At 51.0% G+C, this 22,460-nt stretch overlaps 9 protein-coding genes across 9 annotated transcripts; 4 read left to right on the top strand and 5 right to left on the bottom strand.

Moving 5' to 3' along the window:
* Window positions 1–98: 98 nt before the first annotated feature.
* HO133_009988 (uncharacterized protein) lies at window positions 99–2,659 on the bottom strand (the record flags this gene model as incomplete). The annotated part of the gene is made up of 5 exons (XM_037300844.1): window positions 99–191; window positions 243–1,763; window positions 1,818–2,410; window positions 2,459–2,545; window positions 2,644–2,659. 5 exons carry the CDS (start codon window positions 2,657–2,659, stop codon window positions 99–101), a joined length of 2,310 nt encoding a protein of 769 aa, XP_037153661.1.
* Window positions 2,660–4,777: 2,118 nt separating this feature from the next.
* On the top strand, window positions 4,778–5,857 carry HO133_009987 (uncharacterized protein; the record flags this gene model as incomplete). The annotated part of the gene is made up of 1 exon (XM_037300843.1): window positions 4,778–5,857. One exon carries the CDS (start codon window positions 4,778–4,780, stop codon window positions 5,855–5,857), a length of 1,080 nt encoding a protein of 359 aa, XP_037153660.1.
* A 253-nt stretch (window positions 5,858–6,110) lies between these two features.
* HO133_009986 (uncharacterized protein) lies at window positions 6,111–7,779 on the bottom strand (the record flags this gene model as incomplete). Its single annotated transcript, XM_037300842.1, has 5 exons — window positions 6,111–6,372; window positions 6,517–6,561; window positions 6,642–7,528; window positions 7,581–7,685; window positions 7,735–7,779. The coding sequence occupies 5 exons, from the start codon at window positions 7,777–7,779 to the stop codon at window positions 6,111–6,113; spliced, it is 1,344 nt and encodes a 447-aa protein (XP_037153659.1).
* Window positions 7,780–9,710: 1,931 nt separating this feature from the next.
* Window positions 9,711–9,936, top strand: HO133_009985 (uncharacterized protein; the record flags this gene model as incomplete). The annotated part of the gene is made up of 2 exons (XM_037300841.1): window positions 9,711–9,713; window positions 9,739–9,936. The coding sequence occupies 2 exons, from the start codon at window positions 9,711–9,713 to the stop codon at window positions 9,934–9,936; spliced, it is 201 nt and encodes a 66-aa protein (XP_037153658.1).
* An 804-nt stretch (window positions 9,937–10,740) lies between these two features.
* Window positions 10,741–12,334, bottom strand: HO133_009984 (uncharacterized protein; the record flags this gene model as incomplete). The annotated part of the gene is made up of 3 exons (XM_037300840.1): window positions 10,741–11,722; window positions 11,775–11,983; window positions 12,035–12,334. 3 exons carry the CDS (start codon window positions 12,332–12,334, stop codon window positions 10,741–10,743), a joined length of 1,491 nt encoding a protein of 496 aa, XP_037153657.1.
* Window positions 12,335–13,560: 1,226 nt separating this feature from the next.
* On the top strand, window positions 13,561–14,806 carry HO133_009983 (uncharacterized protein; the record flags this gene model as incomplete). The annotated part of the gene is made up of 3 exons (XM_037300839.1): window positions 13,561–13,573; window positions 13,644–13,905; window positions 13,993–14,806. The coding sequence occupies 3 exons, from the start codon at window positions 13,561–13,563 to the stop codon at window positions 14,804–14,806; spliced, it is 1,089 nt and encodes a 362-aa protein (XP_037153656.1).
* Window positions 14,807–15,043: 237 nt separating this feature from the next.
* HO133_009982 (uncharacterized protein) lies at window positions 15,044–16,591 on the bottom strand (the record flags this gene model as incomplete). Its single annotated transcript, XM_037300838.1, has 1 exon — window positions 15,044–16,591. One exon carries the CDS (start codon window positions 16,589–16,591, stop codon window positions 15,044–15,046), a length of 1,548 nt encoding a protein of 515 aa, XP_037153655.1.
* Window positions 16,592–17,062: 471 nt separating this feature from the next.
* HO133_009981 (uncharacterized protein) lies at window positions 17,063–17,702 on the bottom strand (the record flags this gene model as incomplete). Its single annotated transcript, XM_037300837.1, has 2 exons — window positions 17,063–17,419; window positions 17,463–17,702. 2 exons carry the CDS (start codon window positions 17,700–17,702, stop codon window positions 17,063–17,065), a joined length of 597 nt encoding a protein of 198 aa, XP_037153654.1.
* Window positions 17,703–18,690: 988 nt separating this feature from the next.
* HO133_009980 (uncharacterized protein) lies at window positions 18,691–22,041 on the top strand (the record flags this gene model as incomplete). The annotated part of the gene is made up of 2 exons (XM_037300836.1): window positions 18,691–21,822; window positions 21,883–22,041. The coding sequence occupies 2 exons, from the start codon at window positions 18,691–18,693 to the stop codon at window positions 22,039–22,041; spliced, it is 3,291 nt and encodes a 1,096-aa protein (XP_037153653.1).
* Window positions 22,042–22,460: the final 419 nt, after the last annotated feature.

Raw genomic sequence — 22,460 nt, 5'->3', positions numbered from 1 at the left:
CGTGTTGTTTCGCTTATCCCAAATAACGGACTGTGAGGATAAAGTTTTTGGCAGAAAAGGGTTCCGCATACGTGCTGCATTGCATAATGATGAGCTATCTATGCTGACAAGCCTCGTTTTTCGGACTCGCTGAAGAATATGATCATTCGCCAGAGCTTCTTCACGAGTACTTCCGCTTCTTCATCCAAAGCCTATAGGTGTCGGTTAGCATGTGTCCTGCAATCGAGTCTAGTATGGCTTACCCCTTCCAATTCTCCCACAAGAGCTTGAGGTTCACCTCTTTTTCGAATATGATCCTCAACAACCTCAACCAGCATCTGCTCCTGCACCCCAAGATATTCGACGATCTTCTTCTCCACAAAAGGTTTGAGTTGTTCGCCAAGAACAGTCTCGTCAACAAATTCCCATTTGACCGGCCACTTCCATAATCCATCTTTATCTGAAGGTATGTCTGCGGCCAGTTGTCGTGCAGCTTGTGCTCTCTCTTCTTCGGTCAGACCCATAGCATCAGCTGCGTTATCGAATTTGATGGGAATAAGTATCCTCTTCGCAGAGCTGTCTGCCTCCTCTTCGTCTTCAAGTAAGCCTTCAACTTCAGCAACCGTTCGTCGGCCTGTAGCAGCTGCTTGAGCCTTTTGAGCTGCAGCACCCAATGAAAGCTTGAAGCGCTGTGGTTCACGAGGTGCCTTGATATCCAGCTCCATCGCTTGTCGGTTTAGGAAATCATCAGCCATGCCTCTCGCTTGTTCTCTCTGCTGGGCATCTCTAGCCTTCTCCTTCTCCTCTGCGTTTCGATCCACATCATCAATGTTTGACTCTCTATTCCTGAACGTAGCGCGATTTCGAATCCACATGCTCCGGTCCACGTAATATTCCTCGACCTTGCGACTCGCTTCAGCATCATCGTTCCATTCTCTCAATCGCTTGGCCACAGCCTCCTTCTCAGCTTCTTTTTGCGCTTGCTCTTCCTTGTCTCTGGCCTTCTCTCTTTCCACGGCGGCCGTCCGACTCCGCTCGCGGTTCAACCATCTTCGCCGCTGATCTTGATACATCTTTTCTAGCTCCGCTTCCTTCTTCTCCTGTTTCCGTCTTTCGATCTCTTCGTCGCTAGCATCACTGTCCGCGTCCTCTCGATCGATCAGGCCGGCGGCGCCTGCGCCATTGATACCACTTCCATTCACAAACGTAACCCCTTTTTGGTAATCCCGCGGCATCTGCGATTCTGTGTAGCCTTTTGGCCCAGCAGGAGCATTAGGTACACCTCTATCTCTGGGGCCGACTGGAATACCATTGGCGCCACCAGCAGGGCCGCTTGGTGCTGACAGAGGGGGAGATGCAAGACGACTAGGTCTGGACTGATTCATGTTTCTGCGCCTCTCCATTGCCTCTAGCTCTTCCTCTCGTCTCAGACGCTCCATGTCTCGACGCGTGCTGCGATCGCGGAAGGCTTGGATCTCCTTGGCGACGGTTTCCCGCATCTCGGCTGGGATATCAGATAGTTCATCATCAGCTGAGAGGGGTATGGTCACAACTTCGGCATCTGGCTTTTCGTCATCATTCTGCATCGAGTAGTCACCGTCGCGATCCACATTCGACATGTCGTTCGTTTGCATAGGTGCTGAAGGATGGGCGAGATCTGCAAGAACTCCTGCAAGAGCGCTTTTGGCCGCATCTAGACGTAATTGAGCTTGGATTGGGTCTTGGTCACCTCGTGATGCCTCCCATTGCTCAAGATAATTGTATGAAGCGTCGTCAATGTTGACCTAAGATATGATGTTAGCAAGGGCCGCAGGCACCAATCGCTTGAAAAACTCTACCAATATTTTGCTCTTCTCAACCTTCACATCATCGCTGTCTCTTTCCTTCTTGGTACCATTGACAGCTTGTGGCTTGACGGGTACTTCGACTTCTTTCAGCACCTCTACGGCCGTAGCAAGACTTTCGGGATCTTCGTACTCTGCAAAGCCAAATCTGCATGCTTTATTGTCTGCATCCGTTGCCCTGATCCAGCGCCTCAGATTTCCGGTGCACCGTAAGATACGTTCTATCCCTTCATCTCCACCCACACCTTCTGTTATACCTCCGACGAAAATTGTCCTTACAATTTCTTCTTTCGTAGGTGGCACCAGCTGCATCATGCTCTCGCGAACAGCTTGTCGTTGTGCGTCCATGCCCTGGCCAGCCCCTAAACCTGGGCGAGCTGATCTGGCCTCTGACTCACGCCGCGGTTCGTTCCCTAACGACATGGCTGGCTTCGATGGGCCAGTAGTGCCGAGGCGTATGACAGGTGCGTTGAAGTTGATGTTGGGCATATTGGCCGGTGGTTGGAAGCTCGAAGGGAAGCCACCGGGTCGGCCTGGTTGCTGATTATTTGCCTGCATGCCTGGAGGAGGAGCTGTACCTGGTGCAGCTACAAGCTGTCAGCACACGCTGTCGAAACGCAGTGATTGCGGCCTACCTGTTCCGGGTGGAGCTCCCATCCCGGGCGGAGCGCTGCCCCCGGGGAAGCCCCCAAAGGCTGGGGAACGGCCATAGCCAGGAGCACCTGAAAGCCATGTCAGCAATTCGAGGGTTATCTGAGCAGGATCGCCTGTGGAGCTCAGGCCATGGAGCTTATAAGGATGCTCGAAAGGGTCATTATACCTTGATAATTGTACATTAGAAGATGTTGAAAGAACAGTGAAGGCTTCAGATAGTCGAGTCAGTGATTCGCCATCAGTACCAAAGTATGCGGCTCTCTTGACACGTCGTTGCCCTTGGTGTAAGTACACAACGGAGAAAATCTTGAAACATGAAGCTCGCCTTGAAGTTTGAGCCAAACACACCGGCACGGGAAAACGTATTCCCGAACCAATGGACGCATTAGCCACAAGCATCCATTGACATTCGTGACCCGTGTGGTGCACTCTCGGAGATATTATTCTGTATGTCAATTCAATCCCTTTTCAGTCATGGAACTTAGACTGGTGAGCAATCCTCTGCTGAGATCTCGAATGCCACCACTACTCCCTTTCCTCACACATTCAACTCCTCCACTATGGCGATCGACAGCGGCTTCTCGACAGCTGCGACTGCTCATGCCTAAGTCGCCAAGATGTACAAGCTCGAGTTTTCATACCACAACTCGTCGCCAGCGGGATCAAGCATCGTCCACGGCGGCCGACCTCGACTTTCTCGAAGATGAGCCTCGGCCAAAGCCTGAGCAAATTTCTCGGTCTCCAGCCTCGCAAAGAAGGCCTATAGATGACATACTTGGGAGTCAGCTCGACAGCCTTCTGGATTCGACTTTCCACCCTCCTAATCCAGCCAAAAGAAAATCCTCGGAACCAGCTGATGAATCCTCCGCCGCAATGATCGAAACCGCTTTCCAAAAATCCAACCGTACACGCCCCCCCGACAAACATTATCAAGAAATTTTTCGAAAAATGCAGTTTCCTCCTTCCCAGGAGCTGACAAGCGCGGGCAGCCCCAGAATTGTCTCCCGTGATGCAAACCGAACTTTGGAGAATACTCAGAAGACGCCTAAGCGGGCCACTCGCACAGTCCGATCACGCCCAGCAGTTGGACGTACAATCGAGGTGGTTCCTGAAAGAGGAGTGGATTTCGGGCGTGCCTTGAGAGGGTTGGAAATTGCTTGTTCCGTCAACAAGGTCAAGCAGGACTGGTCACGCCAACGATTTCATGAAAGACCGGGCTTGAAGAGGAAGAGATTAAAGAGTGAGAGGTGGCGAAAGATGTTTAAGGCGAGCTTTAGGGCTACAGTGATGAGGGTGAGGGAGATGAGGAGGAAAGGGTGGTAGAGGGGAGATAGCATCATAGAAGAGTGGCATTTGTGCATGGTCAGCGCAGAGAGAGACGACGACGGACAGCATTGAGTGCGCGTTCTGAGCATTGCCTCCGTTCGAAGCATATCACGTGAGGGCCACTCTACAGGATTCAGTGAGATACGTCTACTGTGCGAAATCATTGTTGTCTGGCTGGTTGTTGGCTTAACTGTTTGCCTTTATGGAAAGAACGCAAATATACAAAGCATCATTGCCACACTGGCAACTGATACCGAAGACGCCAGCGGCACGTTTTTTGACTGCCGCGGTGGCGCTAAACGCCATCTTCTTCTCCATCTCCAATGAACAAATGGGATCTCGGACACCATGATATAGAATGCCATATTCCTGCGAACATTCCATTCGGAATAAGGGAGATTATGGGGAAAACACATGGACTCATTAGCTACACAATCTCTTTCCACCTGCCTCATTGGGCTTCAGAACTTGCGTAACCAGGAGCTGAAGGATTTCCTCCCGGTACCTGTTTTCGCCTGCTCTTTTGGACCAATCTCTCCTATGGCAACCCACGCGACCTTCCTTTGTGGGTTTCATGAAGAGATGGACCCGGCAGTTGTGGACGTTGATGAGATCAACGTGCAGGCAGAAGCGATCTTGAAGCTCGATACGGTAGCTCGGCTAGGTCCTTTTTTCCCCCTACGTGGAAGTCCATAAGATGGAGCTATCCCCACTTGCTCAAACGTCTCGTTTCTCCCTGATTCTTCAAGACGGTAGCCTTGTGTCACGGTTCCAGCTCTTTTGAAACACTGCGCAGCTCGATTAGGCTCAGTGTGACTTGGCGCTACCTACATACACGGGCTTCACACGGTATATAGACCTCTTCATTTCCAGTATTCTATTCATATTGCGAATACACCTCACAAATCATTCAGATCACATTCCACTCCCCAACATCTTCTTGAAAAACACTGTGGCATCTGCTTTCCCTCAACATGCGTTTCCCAACCACCCACACCCTGACCTCGCTCCTTGCCCTCCTTCCCCTCACTTCCATCGCCCTTAACATCATCGTAAACAACGATGATGGTTTTGGCTCCGCCAATATTCGCGAACTTTACCGCCTTCTCAATGTCGCCGGCCACAACGCCTGGATCGTCGCACCCGTCTCGAACGAATCCGGAAAAGGAGGCACCGAAGTCTTTACCACCGAAGCAAATTTGACCGCACCTTCTGAGTTCGACCTCGTTCCTAAAGGCGCCCCTAGCTTCGGCACCGATCCTAACGACTCGCACATCTGGTACTACAACGGTACGCCTACTGCCTGCACCTTCTTCGCTCTGGACTATGTTGTGCCCAACTACTGGAACGGCACTAAGCCGGACCTCCTGGTGGCTGGGCCCAATTTCGGCCAAAACCTAGGTCCCTTCCTGTACACCCTCTCCGGCACAATGGGCGCCACCTACGCAGCCGTCGAGCGTTCCCTCCCAGCCATCGCGTTCTCAGGTGGCAACAACGGCCAGCGCTCCTACAAAGAGATTAACAAAACCACTCCCTCTGGCTTCCCCGACCCCGCTACCGTCGACGCCCAGCTTTCAGTCGCACTCGTAAACCAACTCGCTAAGAATGGATTAAACAAGTCTCAATTGCTACCTCTCGGCTACGGCATCAGCGTTAACTACCCCGAAATCACCTCCCTCACGAATGACGATTGCGTTAACCCGCCTTTCGTCCAAACGCGCATAACCGGCGGCGCTGAGGTCGATACTGCCGTCTACGATTCTACCACTGGCCTTTTCAGCTATGGCGAGGTTCACCCCGCTGGAGCCAACACGTGTATCAATGGCGACTGCGCCCTGCCTGGTGAGACTACCATCGTCAACAGTGGATGCTTCAGCTCTGTCAGTGTGTTCACAGTCGACTACGATGCGCCGAACCCGGGCAGCAAGAAAGCGAGGAAGCTTTTGGAGCCCTTGGTCCAGCGTTGGAATGCCACGGCGAACTCGACGGTTACTTCTCGGAGACTGCGAGCTCGCGCGAATAGGTCCGCGAGATTGGTCGGGAATGCAGCTTGAGTCAGTGGCTGGAGCTTGGGAAGAGGAATCGATGTAGATAGGGCGTAGATCATTAGAATAAATTGTATGCTTGTATGTTGGACGGGCCAAGAATGCAATATTGACGCCACAACGACCGTTGACTCTGAGCACGATGATATCTTTCTCAACATGTTTGAACACACTAGCCGCAGTTTTCTCAGTCTCTCAGAGTCTCTGTACAGATGAAGCTAAAAGTGCACATCTCTGTGCTCTCTGTAAGATACGATGTATGCTAAATCTTCACACCTTCCAAGATAGGTCTTGCCTCCTCACTCCTCCAAAACCCCCCTTCTTCCCCCGGAAAGCCGTACTTCTCCATACTCTCCTCCTTCATCTCGACGCTATACCCGGGCTCTGTAGGAGTCTGGTAGTACCCGTTCTTGATAACGGCAGGATGGTTGAAATGCTCATGCAGATGGTCTACGTATTCCAGTATCGAGAGCTTGCCGGAAACACATACGTAATCGATGGTGCTGAGGTGCTGAGTGTATTCACTTGATGATTTCAGGAGTCAGCATTACTCTTTCGGGAGGGATTCTGGAATCGCGAGACATGTTTTGGGAGCAGAGAACTCTGGAGACATCTTTGACGACTGATAGCGTGTTTGGGGTAGAATTGCCTCGGAAATTATAACGTACGGTAGACCCACGCCGCCGGAGTGGGGGACGATTGGGATGTCGAATCTGGCACATGTGTCAATCAGCGCTGCGGTTTCAAAGCGTTACACACGTCCAGAATGAGGGGCGAAAGGGACAATGCATACTTCTTCGCCATCAGCATAACAGCCAAAACCTCATTGACCCCACCCATTCTACACGCATCAATCTGACAAATATCAATCGCCCCGCCCATCAACAACTGCTTGAACACCACCCGATTCTGACACATCTCCCCTGTCGCAACCCCAATCCCATACTCCTTCAACGCTTCCCTGATCGCCTTGTGCCCCAAGACATCATCCGGACTCGTAGGCTCTTCGATAAACCACGGCTTGAAGGGCGCAAGCTCTTTCATGTATGCGATGGCTTCGGGTACGGACCAGACTTGATTGGCGTCAATCATTAGGATATTGCCGCGGTCGTAGCCGATAACATTGCGGGCGATGGTGAGGCGGCGGATGTCGGAGGAAATGGAGGTGCCGACTTTGAATTTGAAGTGTTTGTAGCCTTCTTCGAGTGTTTCTTGCAACAGACGTTCCATTTTGTCCTCGCCGTAACCGAGCCAGCCAGCGGAGGTGGTGTAGGCGGGCACTGCGTGGTTATTTTCTGCTTCTTGAAGTCGTTGGGCTTTACCTGATTCCTCTTTGCACAACATCTCAATGGCTTCTTCAGGTGTGATGGCGTCGGTGATGTAGCGGAAGTCTACACAGCGTACGAACTCTTGCGGGCTCATCTCGGCTACAATTCGCCAGACGGGTTTTTGCAGCACTTTAGCCCAGAGGTCCCAGAGAGCGTTGACGACGGCGCCGAGGGCGAGATGAATGACACCTTTCTCGGGGCCGATCCAGCGTAGTTGGGAATCCGAGACGAGGTAGCGCCATGTTTGACCCCAGTTCGCCGTCAATGACTCTAGAGTACGACCTTTCAGGCGGGTAGCGAGATTCTCAATGGCGAGGCAGACAATGTCGTTACCGCGGCCAATGGTGAATGTCTGTATTGGAAACATTCAGCTAGAATTGGGCGTTGCGGGTCGGAAGAAGGACCATGCCATGTCCGGTATGTGGGGAGTCTGTTTGTAGGATGCAGTAGGCTGACGAGTAATCACCTGCTGGGTTCATGGCGTCCGAGCCCGTCTTGTCCAGGGAGGTCTATTTTATTCAGCCATTGACTGATTTTCTCATTGGTGGTGAGACTCACAGGAAACCTGACGTCCTTCGAGGCGAAGCATGTGATTGTGACCATGATGGATGCAAGCGGAGCGAATGGCTGCTATCGATGTGTTGCTGCATCAAATTGTTCGAGTCTCGCAATGAGCTGCTGGTCCCCAAAACTAGGCTCTGAGGTGTTTTTGAAGCCATAGTAATTTCTTATTTATCCGTGGGGCAGAATAGGCTGATTGAGAGTTTGTTTGCTAGGGGGTCGTTGGTGACGTTGAAATTTGGCAGAGAGCTGCGGATCGGCACGAGTTAGTCTTTTCAGGTATCTTACTCACGGCCACTACCCGGATCTCGGCTAAGCCCATCAGCGTGTTCCTCCGTACTTTAGTCCGGTGGTAGTGGTGGGTCGGAAAAAGCTTTTTTCCGGGCCGAAATCTCGTAATGCTTCTGCGGGTATGACGGAATCGGCTCGGCAATATAATGTTCCGCCGGCCCCCCCCCAAAAATAGAGTCTGAATTCTGAGACTACCACTGAGACTAGTTCCTCCATTGCAAGTTCTCCATCTGCTCTATGACTGTCTCGAAGACTGTATCACGACGTATGGACTGCAAGCAGCCTTGACTCTTGGGACTGTCCTTTGGAAGCCATACCTCCGTGCCCAGTTATGTGAATCTTTTCGATTGACTAAAAAAAGCGCAGTTTCTTTGCGAACAAAGAAAGCAGCTCATTCATCAAAGAATCTTAATTTATCGATCCATCATGGAAGTACCACATTCGAGTTTTGCCATCATCATAACCCGGAAACAAGTGTTCGACGAGTCAAACATAGTCAATCTTCGCTACTCGTAGTGCGACGCTCTTGATCTGGCGAATTCACCACTTCGGAAAGGAAATTAACAACGAAAGGGGATTCAGTCGCAGTGACGATATCAATTTGTATACATACACCAGAACTCAGGAGTGATTTTTTCCACTGCTGTCGGAGGTTATTCAAGGCGCTCCAGTTCTAGGCTTGCGCCTAGAACATATCCGTGTATCCAAACCGGATTTCTCTCTCATTATTCGTGGACATCTGCTATGCCTGGCCGCGACATATAAGAAGCAGAAAGATGTTTTCTGATCTGGCGAGGGTATTGCCAAGTAGAATACCTATAAGCCTTTTGGTTGGAGAAAGATCAAGATGTGAGCACTCAGCTAATACTGAAAACGCAGAAGGACCAAATGGGCGTAATTGCTGCCCTCTTCTATCCGGGGTTTCGATTCATTAGCACTCACTGCAATGCTCGCAGCACCTTTTCTGGACGCGCACTGACATCGTGTAACTTATCTCTGCCGTTTCTATGTACGAGCCCAAAGTTCAGTTTCCCGCGCGTCCCCATGAAAGCACGATTGTGGGGGCCCATTCGCTATAGTCAGGCCTCGACCTGTTTTCCGCAAAGCTTATTGGCTACTGTTATATTCTATTACCTCGAATGGGCAATCTAAAGATCGATGGACTTCAACATCTCAACTGCTCGCCACAATCATTGACCAATTTGAGTTCCACCCGTGGTACAACATACTGTTAAAACTGATCATCATGTACCCCTGGCCTCAGACTTCCCGTCTCCCAGGTGGCCCAATCACTTTCCTTCCTCGCGGAATGCACATTCCCCGTACCATGTTTTCGCTCTTTCATTTCGTAAGAGTCGTCTTTAGTGGTCGAGAATGTATGTTTTGACTTGCGTCGCCGTGCTTCAGGTCTGCTGGGGTTTTCAGAGGTAGGCCGAAGGTAAGCCAGGAGCTGTGACCAAGCTCACATCTCCCCCCCAAAGTATAAAAAGCATTGTAAAACCTTTTCTTCTCCAATTTCGTTGTTTTGTACTTCCCCAGCATCTTGCAAAGTCTCCATAACACATCAATCAGCGTCCCCACAACTTGTACTCTGCCAACTATTTCTCATTCCGCCCTTCTTCCCCAAGCAAACCCTATCCTCCAACAGCCCCTCAACCGAAAACCCCAACCCTAACGCCGCCATGGTCGCTCGCTCCACCGTTCTCCTAGCCCTCTGCGCAGGCTTCTTCACCGCCGCCACCGCCCTTCGAGCTCCGCAAGACGGCTCCGATCCGATTCCAGAACTCGGGAGATGGAGGTATTGGCGACTTCAGCAGTGCTCTCGGAGGTGACTCGGACTCTGATGTGGAGTCCGATCGGGGTGGTGTTGATGGATTGGATGACTTCTTTGGGGATGAGAAGGACTAGTTGGCTTATCGATGGGTTCGCATTTTGAATGTGGGTTTTCTTTTTAACGATATAAAGGAGTGCGTACGATTGGTTCTTTCACGTTTGCAGGCCGGCTCTGTATCGCACTTCGAAGCAAAGAGATAGTGCAGCATACGAGTCTATGTTTTTTTTTTCGGATAGGATATAGGGTGGTAGGGAAAACGACGGAGCCGTGCTTGTGTTGCTCATCGATCACCAATCGTATTAATAATCACGATTCATTATTATAATTCTATCCGTAAACGTATAGAAGATCATCTTCTCGAGTCGCGTTTGGGGAGACGGAAGCCGCTCTGCTTGCATGAGGAGATCTGGAATCATCGAGCGTGCCGACAGTCAAGAGCTTGCTCTCGGTCTAAGCTCCAGGGGAGTCGAGGGAGCGATGGTTTCGTAAATGTGAGAAATACTGGGGAATTGCGTTTGCTTTTACTATCGTCGTTTGTTTTCACGCAGATTCATGTAGACGGTGACCCGAAAAAGTTCACGGCCTCCGATTCTGCTGTGCTAATGTAGTCAGGCTCGCTGATGGGAGAAGGGGCAATTGTAGTGTTCATTATTTCCTTGGAGATTGTCTGATACCAAGAGCTTAGAATGCTTTCTTGAGTATGCAGTATTATGTTGAGTACTCATTACAGATAAAACGACCAGACACCTCAACAATGTAGCCAGCGCTGGCTGAAACCGAAAATCTCATCACTCATACAGCCATTATTTTACCCAAGATCCTTCATCAAACACTCTGGATGCAGCCGTCCCGTTTTGCAAATGCTGTCCAAGTCGTGATCAGACCCTCCAAATGGCATCCGCCATCGCCACCACCTGCCCCATCTCACTCACATCGTGTACCCGCACGATGTCAGCTCCTCCTTGTATCGCCGCGGCGACAGTCGTTGCGGTGCCCCATTTTCTCTCCTTTGCATCCTGCACCCCAGTGATCTTCCCAATAAACCCTTTCCTGCTGGCACCAACAACCCAAGGGAAGCCCCTGAGGCCTTCAAAGTCTCTCAGTTCTGAAAATCTGCGGAGCAGCTCCAAACTCTGGGCTTGCGTCTTCGCGAAGCCTATTCCAGGATCAAGCATTATGCGCCATCGGCGGATACCCGCTTTCTCGGCGTCGCGGACACGCTCCAGAAGTTCGTTACCGACTCCGTTAATCACGCCGTCCGGGTAAGAAATCAAGGTGTTCATTGTCTCAGGGGTGCCGCGCATGTGCATTAAGATGCATGTGCAGCCAAGCTTTGCTATTGTAGGCAGCATTTCTGGGTCTAGCTGGCCAGATGAGACGTCATTGATGATATCCGCACCTGCCTTGATTGCTTCAGCCGCCACGGACGCGCGGTAGGTGTCTATGGAGATTGCCATCGTTTGGAAGGAAGGGTCGGAGCGAATTGCTTCGATGGTGGGCAGGATCCGGGAGAGTTCTTCGTCCGGGGATATTTGAGGGGCATGGGGGCGAGTCGACTGACCACCAACATCGAGGATGGTGACAGGATGCCGTTGGTTTGTGTAGGAACGCAGAGTATCCAAGAGTGGTATAGGATCTGCGGTTGAGTGGAGACCGCCATCAGAGAAGGAGTCAGGGGTCAGATTCAATATGGCCATAAGATGGGTGGGCCGTGTCGGGGATTGATTTCGTATCGGAGGGAGATAATCTGACAGTGGGGTCATAGCTGATAGCGGATCTGTAGATTCGGGCAGTTGTTCGAGGATATCTTGATATGTAGCGATCGAATCAGGCGTAGGTGGAATGGAATTGGGTATGAGACTAAGGATACAGTCAATTATCCAACATTTCGATGCATGGCATCTTGACTTACTCGCATAGAGGCCGAAGAACAAATTCACGTTCAAGCATTCTCTTATGGGGTATAGAGAGACGTAAGTTCTCCACCCGCTCTTCGTCGTACAGCAAAATATCCAAGTCGATGGTCCGAGGTCCATTCTCTACAGTTTTCACTCTTCCAAGATCATGTTCGATCAGCTTTAGTTGGTCTAGTAACCCCAATGGGCTTAGCGATGTTTCAATCTAGTCATGTCAACACTACCTTGGACGGAATTTCGCATCAGTGCTACATACCTCGCAAGCACCGTTGATGAATGATTGCTGGTTCTCTAAATACATTGGTTTGGTTTCATATAGAGCACTCGTTCGAAGTACAGTGATCCCTCGATCACTCATCTGTCGGACGGCCGACTCGATCATCTCGACGCGATTGCCTAGATTGCTTCCAAGTGCGAGGTAGACTCGGTGCCGTCCATCTTGAACATCGCTGCTGAGCAAGCTACGCTGAGATCGCTCGTATTCATGACGTTCAAGGTGTACGCTACAACTGGTAGCATAATCGTTGTCGAATCTTTTTTTTAACCTTTCGACCATTGCTTCTCTTTTGGTCCGGGGTCCCTCCATCAGCGGCGATACTTCTCTCATCGCCACACGAACATTTTGAAGGCGTTTGCATGGAGATTGTTTATCGGCCAGGTGGAATAAACACTGCGCAAGCAAAAGTGCCGCACCTTCTGCTCTGTCACTTTGAAGCTGTTCGGCAAATCTTGCTACCTCCTCATGAAGGCCGAACGTTGGATGTACATGAGTGAGACTCGAACGAGAGCTGGTAAGTTCCAAGTGACCGTAAACTGTCGATACACTGCGCTCTACGGTCTGTAATACTAGCAAGATCACATATCCCGATTGCGGTGGACTCGGCAAGTGCCACTCGGTGGTGACTCGGTATATGCTGTTCTGCTCAGCAGTAAGACGTTTGCTGCGAGGATTGACTTTGGAAAAACTGCACTCTGCTCCAATGAGGTTTTCAATTTTGAAATTTTTTCGGATATCTGGTTGGAAGACGATAAGGGTCTCCAGAGCTGCAGGATACGTGGCTAGGAGATCGGAAGCAAGGCTCTCTGTGATGTCATGGATCGAGCAGAAAGGCGTGGCATGCGTTCGCACCAATGACACGACATTGAGCACTTCCGCAGTCCTTTTACGGAAGTCCGAAACGTAGTAGCAGCCTGGGGGTGAATGCACATGAACATCTGTTCTGTAGAAATTGGGATTGGCTCGAGGGCCAAAGCGACTATTGGACCAAATCAGATCTCCTCTGGAAAATTCACACGCCAATGCCATCCACGCATACCTCGAATCTAAACGAATATTTTTCAGCGAAAACCTCCAATGGTATGTCTTAGCACGTTGGATAGGAACATGACTCAGCAGACAACGGCCGAATTGTAACCGTCTAAGTACAGGGAGAGATGAAGCACATGTGGAAAGAAGTACACCATGATGCATGATGCATCATGGGAAAGTTGATAAGTTTATAGCTACTCTTCTCTTCGCAAGATCGTTCGTGTCACCAGACGGGTCCCCAACTCAGCATCGTCACGAATTCCCTATTGCAGTTTCCAGCGCCAATAAAGTAGCGCCGGCCCCGCAAAAACATACCTCGGCATCTACCAGATCTTACTTACTTTACATTACTCAGAGCATTGTCCACTGCTTCATCATCTCGCTCCCTTCTTTCTTCCTCTCCCAACATATCCTGATCTCCACTACCTATAACAAAATACATACGCCCATCAGTAGAATACCACTCACTCAACATGGCGTCTCCACGTAGGTCAAGCCTTTGGTGTCCCCCCACCCCCATTCTCCCCCGCAACTCGAAGACTGACACTCCTCCCAGAGCAACTCCGAACAACGGTCACCGACCTCCTCAAAATCAACCACCCTGTCATGCTTGCCGGCATGAACGTAGCCGCAGGTCCAAAACTCGCAGCTGCAGTCACTAACGCTGGCGGTCTCGGCGTCATTGGAGGCGTCGGCTACACGCCAGATATGCTGCGGGAGCAGATTGCCGAGCTGAAGGGTTTCTTGAAAGACAAGAATGCACCATTTGGTGTGGACCTTTTGATCCCGCAGGTTGGTGGTAGTGCCAGGAAGACCAAGTACGTTTGAATCCTGCCCCATTCTCTTTGCCAACAGAATCCCAGCCTCGCCTTCTACCAGCAATGCTGATTCTATCGTATTTGAAGCTACGACTACACAAAAGGGAAACTGGACGAATTAGTAACCATCATAATCGATTCCGGCGCTAAACTCTTCGTCTCCGCCGTCGGCGTGCCCCCAGTCCACGTTGTCCAACGCCTGCATAAAGCCGGAATTCTCTACATGAACATGATCGGGCACCCAAAGCACGTGCAGAAATGCCTCGATGTAGGCGTCGATATGATCTGCGCCCAGGGCGGTGAGGGAGGCGGACACACGGGTGACGTGCCTACTTCGATTTTGATCCCGACGGTGGCGCAGATGGTGAAAGGGAAGAAGAGCCCGATGACGGGGGATCAGGTGCAGGTTGTCGCGGCCGGAGGCCTCTTTAACGGACAGAGTCTCGCAGCGGCACTGATGTTAGGGGCGAGTGCTGTCTGGATCGGCACCAGGTTTGTTCTGTCGGAAGAAGCCGGTGCGCCCAAGGCGCATCAAGAAGCTGTTCAGACATCCGGCTTTGACGACAATGTGAGGACCATCATCTTCACCGGTCGACCCCTGCGCGTCCGCATGAACCCCTACATCCAGAACTGGGAGGAGAACCGCGCCTCCGAGATCAAGGAACTTACATCCAAGGGCACCATTCCCGTGGAGCATGATTTCGAAACCCTCGGAGATGACATCGACGATGATACGATGGATAATGCTCGGCCGTTCTTGATGGGCAAGGCGGCCGCTGTGGTCAATGAAAAGAAGAGCGCAAAGGCTATTGTGGATGAGATGGTTACGGACGCGGTGGGATGGTTGGGGAAGGGTGGGTCGATGGTAGTCGGTGGACAGGATGGGAAGAGCAAGTTGTAGAGCTTTTGGAGAAGAAGAATGTAGGTTACAATTTAGATGACGGATGGCTAGCAAAACGATGGAGCCTTTGTGTCTTCTTTGTAATCGCGAGCAATGACTCACTTTCGAATGAAGATGATCTCGCCAAATAGAATAGAATACTACATTTACTGAAGCTCAAGCGCCTTGAATCCACCCCAAAGCTTAAGGAAAACCATCCCACGAAGCAGATCGTAGCACATCACTCGTCTACCTTGCTTACCACCAATGCTCAGACGGTGAGAGTTTTGGAATTGATGCATCGGTTTCTTTTGGCAAAGACGGGTTCCGCCCATGGTATGGACACTCGCCTGTCCCTCCAGACTTGTGCTTCGGATGCCTCGGACACAACGGACTGTTGGGCAAATGCTCCGGCACGCTGACTGCAAGCTGCTCCCGAGTTATCGAGTCCGCTTCGATGGCATGCATCTTGACCCTGTACCAATCGCTATCCCTGCGCGGCCCGCCTACTCGTGCGTTTGCCTCCGCCGGTGGATCAGGAAAGCCTGGGGTGGGTGGTACGTTGTAGTCGAAGAAGAAGCCTCTCGTTTTTCCGATGCCGGCGCTCCTTGTGTCGGTCGGCAGTGGCGGTGTGTGGATCCTGTGGGCTTCGGAGGGTAGGAAGGCCACGCCCTCTTCCGTCAGGTCTACGGCGACGTATTTGTTGGAGTCGGAGCCTGTGTACATCGCTTCGGGCTCTGGGGTGTGGATTGGTGGCTTCCCCATCAGGATTCCGCGAATGGAACTGGAAGTGGAAAGTCCTACTTTGCCGTGGCGGCTCACGATGCGTTGCCAGCGTGGAGCGGCGATGGACAGGTTACTGACGCTGTTTGTTGAGCCTGGCGAGGGCGTCCTTCTATCCGGCAAAACCCGCAGTGTACTTGAGACTCGGTCGAGTAGATTGTCTGTAGAGCTTCTCTCTTGGGATTCAGAGATGTCAGGGTCTGTAGGGCCGTGCTTGAGGCCCAAGGCGCGCTTTGTCCGGCAGTAGAGACCTTCTTTGGGTGTGAGGGTAGCATAATGCAAGGAATCCCGGCTTTCAGGTAGCAGGCGTTGCTCGCTTGCTGCATTGAATGACCGATCACGGCCATCAAGATCTGTACTTGTCGAACCTCGGCTGAGAGGAAGAGTGATTGCTGAGCGCTGGCCTAAGGGAACAGGAGTTGCTTCTCCAGAGGCTTGCACTGAATGCTCAGCAGACTGTTCCCGGCGCCCGATTCGAATCTCAAGCCAACGGCCTGAGAACTCGCGCTTCCATTTGAAGCCAATTCTTGCCTTGCTTGGGGGCTGCTCGCCTCCAGCACCGGGAGTGATGCGAGTATCGGGTAAGCCCAGAAGCCTTCGCGTTCGCAAGCTAATTGATGATGATTCAGAGGCAGTTCTATTTCTTGGTGGGGCAGGCCCTTCTTCGATGATGAGGGGAACTTCGCTAGAGGGCGAAGAAACGTTGCTGGTTTCTCGAGGCGATGTGGCACTGACATCCGAATGGTAGCTTCGCCTCTCTGCTTGTTTCGGCCGTTGGCGCGCAACAAAAGGAGACGGAGACGCCAATGGTGTGTTTGAGGCCGGACTCGAATTTGCACTTTCGGAGCTTCGGAGCGCTCGACGCTGCGCAGCAATGTAGTTGCTTGGAGTGGTTAATGGGGAAGGAGTACTGGTCGGGCTAGCAAAATCTGAGCGACGAACCGCGCGAGGTCTACCAAAAAGGTTGCCGAAATCAGAGCTTGGAAGACGGTCTGGAGCGTTTGGGCGATTGAGGGATGGCATGATTAATATAATTCACGCGCTTGGGACATTAAAGTAAAGTTACATAATGAGAGCCTGTGATAGTGGAGTTAGGAAAAATGCGTAAAGGTGTTGAAGGCTGTAAGACTAAGGGGACTCAAAGGATAGTAGTTCTCCATTAGAAAGAAGAGCCATAGGGCCCTCTGATCTCCGTAAAGTTCCTGATCTAGCAGGCGCGACCAACGCGTACTACTCATGGAATTCGCCTGGTAGTTAGGTCGTTACAACCAAATCAATCTGTAGCATTGACAGCTCCAAGTGCAGAGGAAAGCCCCGAGCGGATGAAGACGTGTTGACATAGCGACTCCAATATCCGCAGTACTGTTGAAAAGGCAGTCTCTCAGATGGGAATCCTAACGCTCGATGTACCCACAGTCTGCTATTCAGTGCATCAGGCCAGCTCGAATCCGCTTCCTTGGATTGTACGTTGCGGTGATCTTTTAGGCTCGTAGTTCAGCTAACTTCGGTGAGCTTTATAGAGGAATAAGGCGTCTGTGCGGACACTAACCATCGGTCGCCCACACTCTCGCCCAAACCATTGCATCCCCACTTCTCCATCTCGTCCTCCCAGAGCTGGAGACACTGACGACACAAGTGGAGACTACCAAGCTCCTGGTTATTCCTTGTCACTGAAATGATATCCCACGTGTTGCGGAAGGATCTATTAACTCCGGAGTGGGCTCGAACCATGGTTTGATCGAAATCACTGGGTCCTATGCAAGGCCATGTGTTGCCATTTAGCTGCCCGTTTGTCCTCATCATGGGGATCGAGTATATGTCAAGTGCTTCGATCTGTGAAAGACCAATAGCCTGTATTAGCTATTGATGGCAACACTAAGCACTGTTTACTCACCGTAGCACTGAAGGCGATTACATTGCCATCCCTGTCGGTCTTCCTCATCGTCCATGTGTCGCCGACTTCAATTGCTCCCTTTCTGCACAACTCCTCCAGTTTCTTGCTGCTACGCGGGATCCTGGCTGCTTCCGCCCGGACGTGCTGCAAGTCCATCCATCGGGAAGAATCGTAATGATACTGGACCATGTCTGCATACACAGCTTCATCGAGTAAGAGGGAATACTCCTTCTTTGGCATGGCTGCAATCGTAGAATATGTAAGACGAAGTAAACTGTTGAACGGTGAGACGTATGTTCGATGGTTGCTTTGGCAATTGAGAGAGCAGAAGAAGCTTTGTTGATGTGCAGAAGTCGAAAGCGGAGCTCTTGTGCCGTCGGCTCTGATCCACGCTAAGTATTCCGTGATTGGAAGACAGGCGTGTCAAAGAGGGCAGAACATTCTGTTCCCTGCAATGAAAGCGCTCAACAAGCACATTTTGAGAACAGAGCAACAGCAGTTTCAAGCTTACCTACACAATTGATACGCCCTTTCGACGCCCATACAATTGGTACAGTCGCCGAAATTTTTCTCGTCATAACGAACACGCTCAACAAGAATATATTGAGATCAAGAAGCATAGGAGTGTGACAACATCGAGCTCAGCTACAGAACAGAGACGTCCATTTGATGCCTATACGGCTTGTTCAATTGCCGATTACCTGGGCACTCATGTTCTTGACAACCCTTTGGCTCCCAGATCCAATGGAATACGTTTCCTAAGGGGCCATCCACTGCTGCTACCACTGAGCACTGTGCTTCTCCAACAGCGTGATATTAGCCGCTTGTGAGGCATAGTTCATCTGAGCAGCAGAAAGGTGGACAGCCACTGGGTGAACCCTGGAAATCTGCTCTCGAAACGAAGCTGGTCCACGTATGCGGTAGGTTGTTTTAGATGTCTACAGTGTATAAGGTAGGTAGTTTTGAGGTCTTAGGAAGTGCAAAGATTGACCACCCTCGCACGGAATGTCGGGATTTGAGTGGCAACGGCCAAACCTTTCTCCTAACCTCCGGGGCAGAGCATATCATCATTTCGACATTTCAGATCACCATTTGAATCGCCACATACTTATGCAGAGGGCTTGAAGCTGACAGACTCCTTAGATGTTTGATCAGGCCCGTCCGTCAATCAATCCCTAGACAGCTTTTGTACCCTCAACGAATTTGCTGCGTCTGAAACCCTCGCAGTATGGTTTGTGGCCAAATGTTGCCGTGGAGGACCACTCTACGCAGTACTCGCAATAGTGCCCTTAGGTACCATATAATAGCACGACAATCTTCCACATACATATCATATTCTCTTCTATCACGTCAAATATCCAGCTTTCATACGAATCGTCTAGTAACATCTCTCCCTTCAACCCACGTTCGCCGCCTCACAACTTCAATACCAAGAAGAAAAGATCGTGCACCTGACGATGGGCCCAATCCTATACCTGTCAGAAAAGAGGACAAGAACCAGCCAGAAGAACAGAAGGGAACAGATCAGGCAGAGGGCAATGTTGAAGAATCGTCGGAAGCAAGGAAAGGACAAGAATCTTCCGGCACGTCTAGCACGACTCTTAGTGATGCAAAAGGCAGCAGTGGTGCGGGGAGTGGTGGTGAATCTGGCTCCGGGGGCGGAGATGGTAGCAAACCAGGTGGAAAGAAGACATCTACAGAGCGAGCAATCCAGAAACCCAGCGTTCCAGATATTTATCCCCAAGTGATGGCTATACCCATAGCCCAAAGGCCATTGTTTCCAGGATTCTACAAAGCTCTTACTGTCCGAGACCGGAATGTTGCAGCTGCTATCCAAGAGGCATTTCGGCGGGGGCAGCCATACGTTGGTGTTTTTTTGTCCAAGGACGAGACTGCAGACAAGGACATAATAGAGAATAGGGAAGATGTACACGACATCGGAGTCTTTGCACAAATTACCAGTGCGTTCCCTGTTAATGGAGAGACCGACAGTCTTACGGTCGTCCTCTATCCTCACCGGAGAATCAGGATGTCAAAGTTGATCCCCCCAAGGCCTGCGAGCGTGCCGGCTGGTCCTGTGGCCATAGACCTAAAGGATGTCAAGGACCCATCGTCGAAGGAGCAAGGCTCGTCGGAGAAATCAGGCGATGTGGTTGCGAGTTTTGAGGAATCGAGTACACCTCCACAGTCTAAAGAAGTCCAGCCATACGAGCCGACGTCTTTCCTCCGTGATTATCGCGTCAGCATGGTCGATGTTGATAACATACCGGAACAGAAGTATGATGCGAAAAGCCCTGTATTGAGAGCTGTGACCAGCGAGATTGTCAGTGTGTTTAGGGAGGTGGCGCAACTCAACCACCTCTTCAGGGATCAGATCTCCACATTTGCCTTGACTCAATCTGCCGGGAACGTTCACGAGGATCCAGCGAAGTTGGCGGACTTTGCTGGAGCGGTGTCGACGGGCGAAGTCCGAGAACTACAAGACGTGCTGGAGACCATGAATATTGAGGAGCGGCTGCAGAAAGCTTTGATGGTATTGAAAAAGGAGTTGATGAACGCGCAACTCCAAAGCAAGATCTCGAAAGATGTAGAGAACAAGATACAGAAGCGGCAAAGAGAGTATTGGCTTATGGAGCAAATGAAAGGAATTCGTCGAGAGCTGGGTATCGAATCAGATGGCAAAGAGAAAATGGTCGAGAAATTCAGAGAGAAGGGCAGTAAGCTGGCAATGCCAGAAGCAGTCAAGAAAGTTTTCGATGAAGAGTTGAGCAAGCTGGCTCATCTAGAACCCGCGGCATCAGAGTTTAATGTCACTAGAAACTATCTGGACTGGCTGACCCAGATACCTTGGGGCCAACAGAGCGCCGAAAACTTTGGTATCAAGAACGCAATGACGGTACTGGATGAGGATCATCATGGATTAAAGGACGTAAAGGACCGTATTCTCGAATTCATTGCCGTAGGCAAGCTCAAAGGTACCGTCGAAGGCAAGATTTTATGCCTCGTTGGGCCTCCGGGAGTTGGGAAAACCAGTGTGGGAAAGTCAATTGCTCGAGCGCTGAATCGGCAATACTACCGATTCAGTGTTGGAGGTCTCACAGACGTCGCTGAAATCAAGGGTCATCGACGGACATATGTCGGCGCGCTCCCAGGTCGCATCATTCAAGCACTCAAAAAATGTCAAACAGAAAACCCTCTGATTCTTATTGACGAGGTTGATAAGATTGGCAGAGATCATCGAGGCGATCCTTCTTCTGCTCTACTTGAGCTACTGGATCCAGAGCAGAACAACTCTTTCCTCGACCACTACATGGACGTCCCTGTCGATCTCTCCAAAGTCCTCTTTGTGTGTACTGCTAATATGACGGACACGATACCACGACCGCTGCTTGACAGGATGGAGCTGATCGAATTGTCCGGGTACGTCGCTGATGAGAAGATGGCGATCGCAGAAAGGTTCTTGGCTCCAGCTGCCAAAGACTTGAGCGGTCTCAAGGACGTGGATGTAGCGTTGAACAAAGACGCCATCGAGGAGCTTATCAACAAGTATTGCCGCGAAAGTGGAGTACGCAATCTGAAGAAGCAGATTGAGAAGGTCTATCGCAAGTCAGCGCTGAACATCATCCAAGACCTTGGTGAGGATGTCTTCTCAGAAGACAAGGGATTGACAGAAGAAGGCAAAGCTGCCCAAGCAGAGTCGAAGAAGGATGAATCTGACGTCAAAGAGACCCCGGGGGCCATCGAGAAAGAGACAACCCCTACACCTCGGAAGCAGATGAAGGTACCAGACGGTGTCCACGTGAGCATTGACCGCCAGAATCTCAAGGACTACGTTGGTCCTCCTGTCTTCACATCCGATCGGCTCTACGAAACAACGCCGTCAGGTGTGGCAATGGGGCTCGCTTGGACTAGTATGGGCGGTGCCGCCTTGTACGTTGAATCAATCCTGGAGAATGCCCTAAATGCTGCGTCACGACCGGGTCTAGAGCGAACGGGAAATCTGAAGAACGTCATGAAGGAGTCTACGGTCATTGCCTACTCGTTCGCCAAATCTGTGCTGGCGAGGCTGTTTCCCGAGAACAAATTCTTCGAGAAAGCCAAAGTTCATTTACACTGCCCCGAAGGCGCTGTCCAGAAAGACGGGCCGTCTGCTGGTATCACGATGGCGACATCACTGCTATCGCTCGCATTGGACAAGCCGCTGGACCCTACGATAGCAATGACCGGCGAATTGACCGTTACAGGCAAGGTTTTGCGTATTGGAGGGTTGCGAGAGAAAACAGTGGCCGCTCGACGCGCTGGGGCGAAGACGATCATCTTCCCCGCCGACAATACGTCCGACTGGCTGGAGTTGCCTCAGGTGAGTACAAAGCTAACAAGTATCACTCCGCGTGGGCAAGTGCTGACATCCTTTGACTAGAACATCAAAGAAGGTATCGAAGGCCACGCCGCTAGTTGGTACGCCGACGTTTTTGACCTTGTCTTCCCCAATCTCGACTCCAAGAGAGCCAACGATATTTGGAAAGAGCAATTAGCAAAGCCGCAAAAGGAGAGCAACAAGCCAGAGGAGGATGAGTAAAAGGGGAAGCCTTTTTCGAGTATCGAGCTCGGAGTCCGGTCTGGATGGTTAGCTTGGGCACAGCATTGTAGCATTCCATGGCGTTGGGCAGCTCTACAGCTACTGCATTGGCATTGGGTATGGGAAGATGAGTTCGAAAGAGGATCATGGTGCCATGATTGTTTAGCGTAGATACGTAATGACTCCGCTCCTGTATAGATGTACATAATTGGAGAGATTCATAGCTATGCGAGCATTGCATTATACCTTGAACTCCCAAGAATTGTACCATCTAATCTTCTAGACGCTAGCTCGTGCTCGCCTACTTTCATGTAAGCTTGCGCAGCGGAAGCTGTGGAAGGTAGCGACCGTTTGCCCAAGTATTGTGTGCATCCGATAGGTACTCAGACCCTGTCGAGTTCGCTTCACCATGTTTTCCG

Source organism: Letharia lupina (genome assembly GCF_014066315.1).
Source record: "Letharia lupina isolate WasteWater1 chromosome Unknown contig_8, whole genome shotgun sequence".
In the NCBI taxonomy this organism is placed as follows: Eukaryota; Fungi; Ascomycota; class Lecanoromycetes; order Lecanorales; family Parmeliaceae; genus Letharia; species Letharia lupina.
This window is presented reverse-complemented; position numbering and strand designations above follow the sequence as displayed.